Below are 16,745 nucleotides of genomic sequence, written 5' to 3'. Positions count from 1 at the left end.
AGATCATTGAACAAACTACTGTCCATCATGGATGATGACAGTCATCCTCTGAACACTGTCATCAGTGAGCAGAGAAGCAGATGGAGCGTGAATGCTCCTCCCATGATGCAACAATAATAGACTCAAGGACTCATTCGTTCCTTGTGCTTTTAGATTGTATAACTTTGAATTTGGAGTGGAGTGAAAATATGATGTATTCTATTCTATGTTTGTATCCTTTTCAGTCCTTGTGTTTTTTCCACATATATATATATATGCACTTTATATTTGTACTTTATCTATTTGCCTTTGCCCTTTTACTTGCACTTTTGTTCTTTTTTTGAAACTTTGGAACCTTCTATTGTCGGCTGTGAACTGGAACCTAATTTCCCAAAGGCCATCTTGAGACAGATAAATCTAAATCTAAATCTAATCTAATATCGAGTTACTTTGACCGCGAGTATGATAGATATTTTATCTCTAAATGTCTTACCTTGTTGTAAAAATACAAATTTAGGCAGTTGATAAAGAGAGCCAATATGGCCCATAAAAACCCAACATCAATAGGTTGCTTAAAACCAATGGACTGTGTTTCTCCAGTACTATAAGTAAGTAAGTAAGTAAGTAAGTAAGATGGTAAAGAATGTTCCTGGTACACATATGACACCTTGAATAGTTATTCAGTTGCAGAAAGCAATATAGATGCAATTTAATGTCACATATGAAAACATAACTGTCTGTTATTTACCCTTTTCTGCACCGGCCAGGGCTTCGTGATGGCCGAGATGTCACACGCAGTCATCAGCATCGACCTATCACAAACATCATTGAGTTTCTTCAGCATCCACTGTACTTCCAGATATAGACTGTTCTCACCTCAGTAATTCTCTGTGGTCATCATCTTGCCAGACAAACTGGTTGTTCTTGGTCAGCTCAAAGAACTCCCCTCGCCTCCTGCTCACAAAGGTGAAGAGATGAAGAGAGCAGAGCAAACAAACACACAGCAGGGATGCATATTACAGCTCATCCTGACTAAGACTGACAGAAAAGTCCTGATGGAACTGCAATCAAGGAAACTTTGTAAAGCAAATTTATTCTCAACAGAAATGCCAGCCTGCAGCTGAAGAAACATGTTTTGAAGGAGTGTATTCATTATAGGATGTTGAACTCATCTCAGGTCATGGAGTCGTATAATATACTTGAAGATTAAAGAGATATTTATATATTTTTGTGCAGTCACATGGAAGATTCAATCAACCCGACTACTTGATTTTGTCCTGAATCACGACCATTAGTCTCTTCTTCTCTAATCAGCTGGTCATCTGGGTCTGACATCTGGTACCTACTTCATGTAGAGGGCCAGGTCAGTGGCCAGAATAGCCCTCTCGATCATTTTTAAAGTGGCCTTGTATTCATCCAGAGAAAGACCACTCAGGATTTGATTACCCTGCAGAGACAGAGAGGTGGTCAGGCAGATGATGCAGCAGGAACACCATTATTTCATGAGTGAAATGAAGTTCTGCACAAACAAGTGTGTAGGTTCACAGAACCAACCCTTTAAGGAGTAGAATGCAGCTGACCAGAGTTTGCACTCTTCTGAAGGGTTGCCATGACAACCCGAGCCAACAAAACAACATGCGTTGAAATAAATTAAACCAGTTAATCCTGCCTTCATGTGCTGAGTGCCTTCCTGCTCGTGTGTTGACTCAAATTCACTTTCCATCTTAAGTTAGCAGAGCTTATCAGGATGGATGTGTGCCAGACAGGCTGCTGCTAAACAAGGTGGAAATCATTCTGTTGTGCTTCAGACATACCTTTCATAGTTGAACCAACAAGTGTTCCCTCTTACAGACCTTCAACTCAACGCCTTAAACGCCTACAATGTAATAACACAAGTCCAAAATGTGTGACATTTTTGTTAAACTAGGAGATGTAAAAGCTCTTATATTTCATAGCAAAACAATATGTAGGCATAGATTTCTTTTGAAAATACTGGAATGTTGATGACCAATGTGTGTGTGCCCGTGTGTGTGTGTGTGTGTGTGTTTGTGTGTGTGTACCTACAGGACTGTTGAGGATCATGAGGCACTGGTCAAAGTGGTGATGCTCCATCGTGGAGTGGCAGTAAAGTTGTGCCAGTGGGTGGTCGCTCCTGGCCAACAAAGAGACAGACACACACACACACACACACACACACACACACACACACACACTGTAAGCACCCAGGAGAGCCTTCCCACACATGCATATAGAGCAGCAGAGCGTGACTGTGAGTCATCCTCTCCTGCGGTACCTTTGTATGTAGGAGTTGTTGACTCCTCTGTGGTCGAGGTCGTGGCAGAGAGTGGCGATCATCAGAGCCAGAACCTCCAAGTCGCTCAGATTATTCTGTCACCAGAAAATTAGACAAGAGAATGTAGTGAACCGGACAATAAACCTAGTTTATTCCTTCTTTGGATAATATTCCAAGATGTTACAGAAACAGAAAAGAAAGGTCAGGAAGTGTTTTCTTTTCTTTAAGCACAGGTGCCCTGACTAGATAATTGAATGTTTATAATAAAACATTCAAATATGAACAATTAGGATCATATTATGTCTTATTGTTCATGTCATAGCATTCATGTTTTCACAGGCTGTGGGCGTGGCTTTAGACGACCACCTGTTGATCATCAAGGTGAGTCTGCTCTGGTCAGTGACTTTCCTCTCCTCCGTGAGGACGGGCAAATTTAAAAGCTTTCACTACTGGAGCGCGACTGATCAGAGGTGGCAGTTCTCCCTCGGAGACTTCAACTCCTGCATTGTGCCTTTTTTGTCTTTCTGAATTGGTCCTTGTACGAATCAACTTTATTGACTCTGCTTTATTTGAAAGGTTGAAACAGAGAATCTGTGACACAAAATCAAGACTTCTTATCCTGAGCTTGACCTTCCCATGATAACAACTGTCACACTTTTAGTAGGTTTCTCAAGAACCTGATAAAACAATTTTTAACACCTTTTTAAACAATTTCCCGAAAGGAGACCTCCTGAGGGATCAATAAAGTTCTATCTATCTATCTATCTATCTATCTATAATGATATGTTCATCTTATTAGGAAGACAACAGAGGGTTGATTCGATCATTTTAGGGTCACTGACCTGCAGGCGTCCAGACTTGAGCAGGGTGAACATGCACTGGGACGTGTTGAGGGCGTGTCTCCAGTTATGATAAGCCACATTCTTCCTGTAGTTCTTCTTCACACTTAGAACCCACTGACATAAATCCTGACCAACACAGAGACAGTCAATTTCAAGACATGTAGATATGTAACACACAAGGTTATAACAGTTGATTTCATTTATCATATTAGTAACAAAAATGTCATCTATTTCATATCAGATTACCATTTCTAGCATGTGGTCTGGCTCCAGTGCCAGAATACAGACAAAAATCTCTCTGGATTCATGCAGCCTTCATGAGTTAAGAGTGAAGCAAATGAGAGTTAAATTATACAAATGTCACAACCGCCACAATGTTAAAATGTAAAATTTTGATTGGTACCTTTATTAAATTACTATATATATATATATATATATATATAAAATATATATATAAAATATATATATATATATATATATATATATATATATATATATTTATAAATATTTTTTCTGTTGTTTCGCTTGACAACCAAATTGTTATTGATGAATGAAATCTTTTTCAGCATAATTCTCTGCAAATATATTCTCTAAATGTTATTACCTTTACTTAGAGTCTTTAATACATGTGTATAAAATAAATCAATATATAAGGAAATTACCATTTTGGTTTTATATTTTAGCATAATTAAATTGGCTGATCTGACTTAGAGCATTATTGTTCATAATTTTGAACTAACCTCCCATAATATTATATAATTAATGAATATTGTCATTGATTGACTGGTGTAGTTACATTGAACATTATATTTTACAAGTTTATTAATTGTACTACTTTGTTTATACAACTACTACAGAAATGCATATTGAGATATGTAGCAGAAAACCTTGATGAAAACAAGTTGTTCACAAGTCAAATGAAAAGTCTATCTTAACAGAATATTTTTGTTCAATTGAATGGATCAGTAAAGCGTGTTATCCGTCAGCATTGGTCAGGAGGAGGCCGAGACTGGTCAAGTCGATCACAGAGCATCTTGCTATAATGAAGTGTACTGTGTTCCTCAGTGCATGCGAAAGACTAACTCAATCATAAGCACCTCAAGAGCCTAAAAGCATTATTCTGCTTATTAAATAAAAGGTCATTTGATGTTGAGATTTGTTGACAGCTCACAATATGGCCTCAGAATCCAGATTCAATTAGTAGTGGACATCCGGCCTGTGCTGCTCTGCTCGTAAACGCTAACACTGCTGATGTGCTACATCTCAAAGGCCATATTCATCATGTCTTTCTGTGCGGGCACTTTGGTGGTCAGCCCCTGACACAGTAGGACCTCTTGACGTGCACTGGGGGTGGGGGGGATATTCACCAGTTCCAGGGCGCCAGGGAAGGTTAGACAAGTTTATGGGGTTTGACGGGCAACAGAAAACAGTCAACTGAGCGAAACATATTCGAATATTTACACACACAAGACCTTCAGTTGGTTGATTTTACATTTCTACATTACTTTCCCATCTAAAGCAAGTCATTAAAAAACTCATGATTGAGTTTTACACCACTGGTGTAAATGTAATGTAGTTAAGTTAGCTTCCTTTGTTGTCCGGATGAACTCAAACGTTACATAGCTTCTAAGATAAAGTGCTGGAGGGTAAACTATGACACTTATTATTAATATTGACTTTGAGATAAAAGAGAAACTTAAGTCCTTACTAAGACTGTAATGAGAGGAAACTGTGGACTTTGAAAGCAAGAATGTGTTCATGGAAAAGTTGCATCCATTATTTTTATGGCCTTCTTGGAATTTGAAATACATTTTCCTTAAAGCGTGACTTTGAAAATTCCCAGGACAGATGTTTGGGGTTCTTTTTACTTTGAGTGCTTTGAAATATTCACATAGTTGTCACTAATTTCATTTTAAAACTTAATAACCATTAACTTATCTCAAAAATGTTTAGTTGGTAAGAAATGTTTCCTTCAGTGTAGTGCACAATACGACATTGATTTGTACATGTGACGAAAGAATATTAATTCTGTTTGAGGTGTGGCATCATTAAACTACAAGGAATATTAAGAAACTTTGTCGACTGTTGCCACTTAATCATGCTGAGTCTGTCAACTTTCCACAGCGATCTCTCAAGAGTCTCGGTGTCACAGTTTGACATCAAGTGAGAAGCACGCTTGATGAACGGTGACAGTCAAAAAGATTAGGAATAGTCAAAGCAGAACAAAAGTGAGTAAGTAGTTTTCATGAAACTTGGATACAGGGACTCTTAATCCTACCTTGTGCTTCATCTGGCAGTTCTGGACGAGGTTAAGATCAACAAACATCCGGACAGTGGCAAAAGTAGTTTCTGTGTCTGACAGGTCGAAGTCACTGAAGCTGAAGTCCAGGAGGCGCAGCGACTGTGCTGACGGGATCGTAGCAACCTAAAACATAACAGAACCACTGAGTACAAGACACACACAGAGACAAGAGCATCGTCTGCCTTTCTTCTACATCTTATCTGATGAGCATGTGACACTGTTTTTCAACGGATTACATTTTAATTCTTAAAGTGCCTCTGTTAATGTTTTCGTCTTCTCTTGTGTCACTTACAGTAAACTATGTGGTATCCAGAGGAGCCTCTCCAAAAAACATCAAGTGTGTGTCCTAGATACCAAGTGACTCATCTTCATGATCCCGAGGGAAGAGAGATAATCAGGTTATTCTATTAGCTCAGTTACAGAGGAGGTGACAAGAGGACAGTCAAACTTCAGCTATTTTTCTTCTTATTGTTATTTTATCTGGTGAAATTACAGCACGTTTGTCAATGTTTTTAATCTTGAAATGTGTGTATAGGAGCTGAAAGAAAACATAAACTTGTGAAGTGAAAGAAATATGTTGTAAAATACTTTGTATTGATATTATTTAAAATGTAAATAATACATTTAGGAATATAATATAAAATCAAAACAATTTTGAAACATAGTATATTTGTCATGTTGAATTGGGTTTAAAAAAACATAAAACATGATTTAAATAAATGTATTACTTATTACTAAAATAAATAGTTTTCCCTAAATTCAATTTTTTTTATTCAACCTCATGATAACTGTAGGTTGGACTATGGGTTGGAATTATTTTCAGAGTAATGACTGCTTTTTTTAAGGTAAAGGGCAGAAATGTATGTTCATAATACGGTCGTGAACTGCTCCAACTTTTCTTCGTTCAAAAATACAATAAATCATCCAAATACCTCCAGACTCCTTGTCTGTATTGTTCCTTTGTAATGAAGCACAGTGTCTGTGTAGCGTGTTAGTGCTTTAGCTTCTGCTACATATAGACTTATTTAATGTTTTAATTACAATTTATATTGCAGGAGTCTTATTACAAGAGGAGTTACAGACAAGCAGTATGGAGGTATTAGGATGTTTTTTCTTATTGGACGAAGAAAAGGGGGCACCGTTCACGACCGTCAAATACATTTCTACGTGTAACTCCAAAACGAAACAGATATTACAATAAAGTGAGTAGAAAGTGAGTGTAGTTTCAATTTTAAACTAATTTGAATGAAAAACCTTTTTTTGCTATATTTTACAAAAGGTTGCTCTAAATTAACTGTCTTCTTAAATACATTTCACGTTACATAATTGTAGTAATACCACACAATGATCGTTCTTGTATATTTTTCTTGTAGCCTGCTACATAATACACATGTTCACAGTGCAAGTTGTATGTTTCCATTTAAACTAATGTGTGCAACAATTTTTGAAAGCTGCTTCCAAATACAATAAAAATGTTAAATGACTTCTGGAGCAGACAAATTTCATAAAAGCTTTTTAGCTAAAATAAAGAACACTCGAAGCATCATGAATGAAAAAAAACAGAATGTTTACGTATAATATGTGCAGAATCAGAAGTTTAGTTAAGTTGAGTCAATAACGTGAAAAGTCTCAGCCGGCATCACCAAATGGAACTAATTCTGCATTAAGCCTTTGTGTTTTTGCTGGCTGTGGCGTACAGGCTGAGCAGTGTTGTGTTACATATGTATTCTGCTCTCACTTATCCTGAAGGACATCTACTCAAGTGTGTGCTTTGCATGTCGCTGTCCAAGTGTGTGCCGGGGAATAAATAAATGCAATTTACCGCGGTTACCTGGAGTTCCTGTGATTCTTCCTCAGCAGCAGAGGCGTGATATGACAGGACCTGAAACGCACACGAACCAGCTGTAGCACAAACTGTTGCATTTATGAATAAAAAAGATGATCAATAATCAAAGTAGATCAATAAACAAAGTAGATCTATAATGATCTTAAGAAGGAGCAACATAAACTATTTGTCAGGAGTTTCTGTCAAAACGCCTCTGAGACTCTACAAAGTTCCGGGGAATAGTCTGTATCCTGTAAGTTATGTTTCTACAGTAGTAGAAACTTTACATTTGCACTGACATTTTCAATTTTCTCCCAAATCTGAAGACGCAAAAGGTCTCCACCTCTGGGGCTGGCGTTTGACCGAGTCAACAGCTGGTACTCCAGAATTTGAACCCTGCTATCAGCCTTCAAACTCTGGCAGGACCTCTTCCGTCCCTGTGGGCCTGCAGCTCAGTGGTTTGAGTAATTGCAAAGGGAAAGAAGGCAGACTGATCCCTGGTACCTGTGGTCTGAAGCCCAACGAAACCCTAAATGTATCTCGGTGCAGTTGACGCAGCAAGAAATGAACTTGATCATTAACAGATTTTGAGACAAGCAGACGGAGACAGACAACAGTATTAGCCAAAGCTTACAGACGTTTCACTGGTTCCACATGTTGGTTCACAAGTGATTGACAACGTGCTAAATGGCCTGTCATGGTTGAATGGAAAAGGAGGAAGAGGAGGAGGAGGAAGAGTGTATGGACGAAACTAAGGCTCCACTGAGACACTGTGTGTAAGTTGTTGATGAAACCAACAAGATTGAACATCACACCTATAATGCTCGTGTAGGTGTGATTAGGATGACTGTGTCATGGGGGAAGATAAGTGTCAAGAAGCTCCTTGACAAACCCCTGCACTGCTTCATGACTGTCACTCACACACCCACTAATGCACATCCACAGCTGACTCTCTGCCACTTAAACATCTTCATGTTCCTGATCTACTCAACAAACAACAATAGAGAAGCAAAGTCAGCACTAAATGTTTCCAAGTCTGACCTCCAGAGTGACCTCCTGCTTTGCCATGGCTCTCTCCACGGTTTCGTACATCTGCGTGTTTTGGATTCCCAGACCACAGAAGATGGCGAAAGCCTCAAGGAACTGCTCATCGTTCCTGTTGAAAGTCTTCCTGCACAGCGAGCCTTCGTCCATTTTGTTGACAAGCTGGCAGACTCCTGCATGCACACACACACACACACACACACACACACAGGGCTCATAAACATTGCTGTGACCAAGCACATGAACTTACAAAATTAAATTAAATTGGAATCTGAGGACTAGTGTGAAGCTTAGGGTGTAGATGTAACATTTTCTATGCTGCATTGCTATGTTGTTTTGAACCTCACAAGAACACTTGTCTTTTACTGTGTTTATTGTGGAGAATTTACAACAATTATAAAAAAGACAACATAAGCGCTATCATTATTATAATGAATACCTGCCCATTGATGTGCTTGAGGCTGCTAGTCTGCCAAATAAAACATTGAATATTTCACCTACTTTAATATTTCTTGAATTTTATAACCTTGTTATTTAAACAATATATATTTATTAGGGGTTTAAGAAAATAACAATATATGGTTATATTTTACCTCGATATTTAATAGTACTGTATCAATATTTGAAAAAAATGTTTTATGGTTTATATTTCTATAGTCTATGTTTAAAAGACAATCACTCGATTTCTTTTGTATTTAAATGTACAATTAACACTTATTTTACAGATTTTTACAGTATTTACAGAGTTTATTCATTTGTGTGCTGCAATTAAACCTCTGGCCAATAGTTGGCATTTTCTCAGTGCCAAACCCAAACCAGCGAAATGGCAGCGATGCCTTAAAAAGAAAGGATACACCAGGTTCCAGCAGCTTTTAAAGCTGATGTTTAAACCAATTAAGCATGTAATAGGATTGAATTACTATGCTATGATGCTTTTTGTACAATTAAATTCTGTAACAGAAACAATATATTGATGTTCCTACAATATCGCAATGTATAGTATCGTCACACGTGTATCATGATCTGTATCGTCTCACACAGCCCTAATATGTATATATATTACATATATTACAAGAGGATCTGTCTCTCCTAGCAGCTGGCTCAAGCTGTCAAATCAAGGCCCCAGGAAAAGACTTGTTTGTGCGAGTCTTTAATTTAAATAAATCTACTCCTTGACAGCCTTTACTTCCCAACATCTGCAGGCAAGCTTATTTTATTTTAACTGCGAGGATAACAACCTGAAAGACATTGATAATTCAAAATGAATTGATATACATATTGTTATTAATGCAAATGTGTTTTAATTAGTGAAGGATTCATCAGCTACGGTTTGATCCACTGATCATAAAGTTTGAAGGATGCTGTCGATGGCAGTGAAACCCTGCGGTCAATCAGTTCCTCTCCATAATGAAGCAGCTGATCCCTCATTACACAGATGATTATCAGAGTGATGGACGGGGTGGCAACACTATTCATCATCTGATAAAAAGAGAAGTGGGAATGCTCAGTTGCTCTAAAGGGTTATCAGAACAATGGTTTATGAGGAGTCCAGTTACAGATGAAATTAAAAACCACCAGAGCAGTACGTACCAGGAACAATGTGTTTGCCTATTAAAGCTGCTGCCAAATAGAGATTATTTTTATTTTTTATTTTATTACAGCAATTTATGATAGTAAGTAACTACTAAGGGTCAGAGACACGTGTCAACATCATATACTCGTTTTTAACCACTGCACAATTACAAATCTCTTAGAGACAATCCCTTTACACTATGATGGTTATAATATGATGGTTAAAGTTCAAATATTACAAACTCAAATTCAAAATTCAATTTATTTTAATAGATTAATGGATCCTCTAATTGGAAATACAGTTGACTATTTCCTCCTCATCATTTTCGGATATTTATCTTTTAGATTCCAGTGATGCATTTTGAAATTAAATATATATTTTTAACATTGAATCGACCATGGTAGTAGGAAAAAGAAACAATAACAAATCCTCACAGCATTGAATTTTACTCACCCCTTCCATGATTACTTTTATATTCTAAATGAAAGAGAAATCTCACCAATCACTTTGTCCTTCTTGGCATTTCTGATGGGGGTGCAAAGTAAACTCCTGATGGGGTTGCTGGTGTGGTTAAGTGATGTATTTTCACTCTGTAGGGAGAGAATAGAATAGAATAGAATAGAAAAGCTTTATTCATCCCCAGAGGGGAAACACACTTTTACAACAGCGCAGTTTAAAAAAAATAAAGTGCAAGGAAAAAAATTAAAATAAAAGAGAGAGAGAGAGATAATACAAAATAAAATAAAAAAGATCAGATAAAGATAAGATAAAAATATACAATTATTTACAAAATTAGAAATTTAACACTATTAACAAAATACAATAGAATAAAATAAAATAAAAATAAAAACAAAAAAGTAAAAAATAAAATAAAACACACGAGAGGAAAAACACACTACGGATTAGCATCAGGATATTTATGATTAGTGACCCTGAGCACAGAGATATCCTGGAAGAGGAATAAGGAAACACTGACTGTCCAGGGGAAGCGCTGGTCTCTGGTGACATCAGCGATGTTGAGAGGCTGCATGGTGTTTTTTACGTACTGAGCGTACATGTAGTTAATCTGACTGACGTCACACTCCCTGAGGAGAAACACGACAGGATCCAAGATAAGGAACATTTTGATCGTCGTCTGAGATAATCATTCACAGAACAGTTGATAAAAGACTAACTCATGAAAAAGATGAGATGATTATGAATCAAACGTGAACTTTTTTTTCAACAGCTTAAACAACTACAACTTAACACTTTTATTAAACGATAAGTTAGTTTCATTTATCGACTCATTGTTTATAAACACAAAAACAAATCAGTAGAACATATTTCAATGCAACTGGCTTAACTAACTAAGTGAATTGCATGGAAAAGAACAGACAGTGTTCTGTGACTATAGCGACTAAAGGTGCTGCTGATGTCTCACTGGTTACAGAATGAAGTTCCTGCATGCTTAACTCGGAAATGCCAGTTGAAATGGGTTCCTTGGCAGATGTATGTGCTATTTTCATATCATATCTCTATGTTTTTATGTTTCATCTCAGTGGCTCATTGGCTGAAAATACTCATGGAAATAAGGATCATGTTAATACTTTGCATCAGACATGTCAACAAGATGTTTATGTTTGCATTTGTATTCATTAAAAATGTCTAGAAACCAGGTATTTGTTACATTCGAAATTCAAGACAAAAATCTTCCTCTAGTTCAGGACAAATGCCCTGAGCTAAATGTAACTTTCAGCAGCTGAAAAATAAACATTTAGGAGCTGCAGCCCGAGGTTAATGTCACTATAAAAGCCTCTGCTCATACCCTGAAGGGTCTTTGCCTCTCTTCTTGGCCCAGTTGGAGATTCCTACTTTTTATAATTCCACAGAGGAATCTCAGCACATAAACACAGATATAACAGCAGTTATTCGATCTAAACATTAGAACAGCTATGACTTGAAGACACCAACTCACCTGGAACCTGTCTTCCCTGACATTGTTGAAAGTATCTATTCTGTGGCTTCTTGGTCACTTTTACTGAACCTTATAAACTGACTAAGAGAAACCTTTTTTCCTTTCCTGTCTACAGTCTTCGTCTGCAGGGCCAGGATGTATACATGGTCTGACAGGTCCAATAATAGCATGTGATCTGGTCCAATTCTCTCCATACACAGCTCTATGGCCAAGAGTGTCATGTATTATACACACATTGAAGTAAAATCCACCGCAATTTAAAGGCATAGAAGCTTTGAAGAGTCAGTGCTGGATATGTTAGAAAGTATATATAAATTGTTGTGAAATTGTTCTTATTCTGTAGATACCTAAAACAAAAAAATGAAACAAAAATATATTGAATGTAATTCTAATTATTTTGTTCTTGAGATAAAACATGTCACAACAAATTCCTGGGGTATATTTGATAAAATAATCTCACCAGAGTTAACTATTTATCTTCCTATCAACCAATCATGGTTTATTAAAAGCAAAAGAAAGATGAACCAGAGAAAAACAACCCTATTGTTTAGTCCACATATAGATAGTAAAAGCACTTTGAACATGACATGATAATATGGTATAATATTGCACTCGATTTTCTGACCAAAAAAAATAAATAGTCCATATATATAATAAACGATATAAAAATGAAAACTAAAATATTTTACAACATTTATATATAGTTAAACTGGAATAAATAACAAAATAGTCAAAAATCAGTAAGCTGGTTTTCACATGATAGTTTTTGGTTGTGCTCAGGCCTATTGGGTCTGTCACAACTGTCACGTGTTGTTGGATGTATATGAATCCTAAATATACGGGTTGAGGTTGTTTCTCTTCTGTCAATGTTCTTCTGTTATCACTTATATGTAGAGAAACTAATTTTGTTTAACAACCTTCAATTTGCTCGTCATTCACACGTCTCAACCTGCTTGTGGCAGGTTTCTAAGGGAGCACAAATTACTTGAATTGGCTTTCCTGCGGGGAAACAGTTGACCTACAGAGAGCGATCGCTTACCTTTTGGGGGTGTCCATGACCTCACTCAGCTCCTCATATTCCATGTGAAAGACGCTGGAGAATGAGTTCTGCAGACAGAACACAAGAAAGTGTGAGACCTTCGCTGACTGACAATAATGAGTCTACAGCTCAACAGGGGGTGATGTGTTCATGGGGGTAACTGCATTAGGGTCAGGTGACCATACAAAAACATTCCAGGTCCTGGTTTGGTTTCAAACTTATAAAAGCATCTCTGTGCCTCACTGGAGCTCAGTGCATTGACTCTTGGTTCCTTCAATTAAGTGAAATATGTCTTCAAGCTCACACTCAGACCCACTCTGCTGTCATGTATGTCTTTGAGAATAAAAACTCTGACGTTGATCTACTGTTTGTCCAGCCTTGCCAGAGAAAGAGTTTATCCCCACATTCCAGCTTCCTTTCTCTTTCCCCCTTATAGGGACTTGTTTTCTCTCAACCTGCACTCACATTTCCTCGCAAAGGATTGTTTTTCCTTTTTTAAGAGATCAGAGCAGGATGTTATAGATGGACAATCCTTTTTAGAACAGCCTGACTATCCTGCTAACCTTTCCTGTACAAACACACACCTTCAGTCTTCTGGCTGAAGCTAATAAAGCAGATTTATACGGAACCAGGAACCCTCAGTGTTATGACATTAATTGGGGTTGGGAGGAAGGTTGAATAATTTATTGCTGTATTTTTCCCCCTGTGCTTCAAGTTGACTATTTAAAGACCTAATAATATGATTTTTTTTACAATACTTTCCATTCCAGGTGGGACAAAGGGGGGTCAATGTGTTTGCTATAGGTGGCTCTTATTTTTGTTCTCTCAACGACCATGTTAACCATTTATTCACAATGTCCACTAAGTTATTTAACAGATGCCTTGTCTTATACGGTTGATTCTGACGTTTAAGTTACGTCACACGTGAGTACAGTGGACACAGAGGACACAAGGTGAGGGACATTTTTACCTCCCTTCTATTCTAATTCCACAATCACATTAACCAAAAAGTTACTTGTAAAGTTAATATAAAGCAATAAAGCAAATATAAAGCAATACAATATTCAGAATAATGCTTTTCAGAAAAAAATATTTGGCACAACATATTGGTCGTGTTATCAATCTCCAAATCACTGTTTTGTGAAATTATGTTTAGAATATTACCACAAAAAACATTGAAGTGGGTTGTCATACTTCATGCCTGGAAATTAGATATAAAATTACAAAATTAGACTGAGAAGGAAGTAAATAGTAGTTACAAAGTAATGGAAATACGTATTTACAGACAGCAAGAAGTGAAAAATAGACCAGTAAGTTTCCTAAAAGATAACAAATATTTAAACTATGTGAAATAAAATTAATCATCACCATTTATTATGTCTAAAGAAAATTTTAGTCTGCATTGAGTCCACCTTAAATAATCAAAATGCCTCAGCTTTTTTTTTTTATCCAGAAAAGTGGCTTGCGTGAAAGTCACAATTTTGACAACGTTCCATTGAGCCAAACACTAACAACTGAGAATAAATGTGTCTAAACAGTCCAGGAGTCTGTTTTGGAAAGCAGTGACATTAAAAAAAACAACTGCAGCTTCTTTGATCAGGAACAGAAACACATGCACGGCTCCCACACCCAGAAAAGTTGGTTTCTTTGAAGAAAACGTAAGTTTGACCAACTTGACGATTAACAGACACAGGACAGAGATGCTTCTCGGCAGACTCGTGTCTTGTAGATACAATTTGTGATCTCAGAGTAAATGTTTAGTGGGGAGGAGGAAACAAAGAAGCTTATAAAACTGTAGGGAAAAGGTCACACGGAGACACGTACATGATAAATGACACTAAACATTCAATGAAGAGGACAGTCGGGGAAACAAAACACAATAACAGCTTCTTTTAAGATCTATAGAGCAGATGATAGTTACTCAAAAATGAAAAGGTCAACTTTAATGCTAAGTAAGCTGTAGTTTTTTTTTTTACCAAACTTATAAAGATGAATGATCACCAAACATGTAACTTTGTTATTAGCATGAATTCATAAATATCACTTAACAAATATCACTGAGGATTATTTGTTTGAGGCAAAATCAAGGAAAGATTTGGGATTCAGTCACATAAGAATATCTGCCGCCTTGAAATGAGTCCAATGAAGCGGACAAGGTAGAAGAGCTCTTCTGTAATCAGTGATTGTTCATTATGTGAACAGGAGCCGTCTGGTCATCCTGCCCTCACCACAGAGTGTGTTACAAAACTCTGTCATAAGACCAATCTAACTGTCTTATTTTTAAAATCACAATCTCGCCTTGAGCAGCTGCTAAATGTGTTCTCGCTTTTTTCATCAGGACTGCCTGGCTGTCCTACTTCACTTTTTCTAAAAATGCGTCGGTAACAAAGAGCAAGAGAGGTTTTCTGTGTCAAAGAGAGCAAAGAGAGCGTTTAGCTCTAAAAGGACAAAGCTCACACTTACTTCTGAGTCAGAAAGCTTAGCCATGATGTGCAGCTTTTTCAGATGGAAACATAGTATAAGAATAGTATAAGGAGTTGATGTAAAGATCGATTGGGACTCCTATTGGAAAAAAATCTAGTCTTTTAGATGAGGTTAATATTCTATAAATCAAACACTGTGAGCATCAGATAATTAAATACAATTATTTATATTGTATTTAATTTTAAAGTCAAGAAAACCACCGATTAACACAATACTTTAATTACGATCAGAGGTCATGTTTGTAGGTGAACGTATGGAATAGAAAGGATGAAATTAAGGTGTGTATGTGTGCACTGACCATTGAGTCCTCATCAGCGATGAAGACAGTACAAGCCTGAGCCTGCATGAAAGACAAGATAGTCCCTGCGATCTTTCTCAGCAACACTTCCAGACACTGCTGCTCCTCGAAGATCAGACTGGCCAGATCCAGAAGCACCTGTGCACACAGGTCCATGTCAATAGCCACGCGGTGGACAAACACGACACACATGTTGGAAACACACACACCTGATTGCGTCTGTTTTCCAGCTGCGACGTCTCGTAGAGCTGAGCATTGTGCAGGACGATGCCAGAAAAGGCCAAGTAGGCCGAAAAGTCCTGCAGAGGGAAGAGAGCAGAACAAAAGAATAATTCACGGGAGAGAGGGCGATGTTAGCGTTGAGACTTGACAAATTGTCAGAGGAAGGACATTTATAACAACGAAGGAAAAGCATTGATGTTGGGCAGTTTAATTGAAACTTAAAAGAAACACCCTGTTCTACATTTACTCAGATAAAAACAACAACCTGGACTTTATGGCCACAGAACAGGTTGTTAAAATGTAAAATCCTTGGCTCTAGAATAGAGTGTAAATTGTTTTACTGCCTGAAACACCAGGCTATTCTGACTGTTAGTTGTGCACGGAGACTTAAGTCTTCAGTGCCATGTTAATTATAAACTTCTTTTAAACGGAAAATGCAATAAACACTAAGATACGCACAGAAAATATCAGAGCAGGAATATAAGCACCCGAGGGTAAAACAAAACTCACCTTCTCGTCCTGATCCGTGAAAGCACCGTCCTCCCCACATTTCTTATTGATGGCTTGAGCCACCCCAACAACCTGATATTAAAGAGACACTGAGTTATTCACTATTGTATTCATGAAGATCAAAATAAGAGCTCAATGTCATGAATGTAACATACTGCATTCGTTGGCAGACAATGCAACTCCCTGCCTTTTAATGCCTAACGTCTTTTTGTCTGACATTTTATCCACACTTCTCCCATTCACTGTTTCCCTTACCTCATCTTATATTTCTCTACTACACCTACATTATTTTGCTGACCTCATCGTTTTACTCAACTCACCGAAATCTCCTTGACCATTTACACAATTAACTGTCAGAGACCTTCTTTTTTTCAAAG

General features: G+C 37.3%; 1 protein-coding gene across 4 annotated transcripts in view; it reads right to left on the bottom strand.

The window, feature by feature from the left end:
- pde5ab (phosphodiesterase 5A, cGMP-specific, b) overlaps positions 1 to 16,745 on the bottom strand; it is a 37,305-nt gene that overhangs the window by 2,982 nt on the left and 17,578 nt on the right. For 3 of the 4 annotated variants that reach the window (XM_087789757.1, XM_087789756.1, XM_087789754.1), the window contains 15 exons: positions 16,369 to 16,440; positions 15,846 to 15,935; positions 15,637 to 15,774; positions 12,855 to 12,922; positions 10,835 to 10,943; positions 10,358 to 10,448; positions 8,283 to 8,458; positions 7,239 to 7,298; positions 5,393 to 5,539; positions 3,115 to 3,240; positions 2,273 to 2,367; positions 2,044 to 2,131; positions 1,326 to 1,426; positions 856 to 933; positions 728 to 791 (listed from right to left, as the gene is read on the bottom strand). In XM_087789757.1, the coding sequence (XP_087645883.1) occupies positions 728 to 791; positions 856 to 933; positions 1,326 to 1,426; positions 2,044 to 2,131; positions 2,273 to 2,367; positions 3,115 to 3,240; positions 5,393 to 5,539; positions 7,239 to 7,298; positions 8,283 to 8,458; positions 10,358 to 10,448; positions 10,835 to 10,943; positions 12,855 to 12,922; positions 15,637 to 15,774; positions 15,846 to 15,935; positions 16,369 to 16,440 (1,503 nt within the window). The remainder of the gene's footprint in view (positions 1 to 727; positions 792 to 855; positions 934 to 1,325; positions 1,427 to 2,043; positions 2,132 to 2,272; positions 2,368 to 3,114; positions 3,241 to 5,392; positions 5,540 to 7,238; positions 7,299 to 8,282; positions 8,459 to 10,357; positions 10,449 to 10,834; positions 10,944 to 12,854; positions 12,923 to 15,636; positions 15,775 to 15,845; positions 15,936 to 16,368; positions 16,441 to 16,745) is intronic. The other variant, XM_087789755.1, reaches the window with a different exon arrangement.

The sequence above is a fragment of the Callionymus lyra genome, chromosome 4 (assembly GCF_982586985.1).
Source record: "Callionymus lyra chromosome 4, fCalLyr1.hap1.1, whole genome shotgun sequence".
Lineage (NCBI taxonomy): Eukaryota > Metazoa > Chordata > Actinopteri > Syngnathiformes > Callionymidae > Callionymus > Callionymus lyra.
This window is presented reverse-complemented; position numbering and strand designations above follow the sequence as displayed.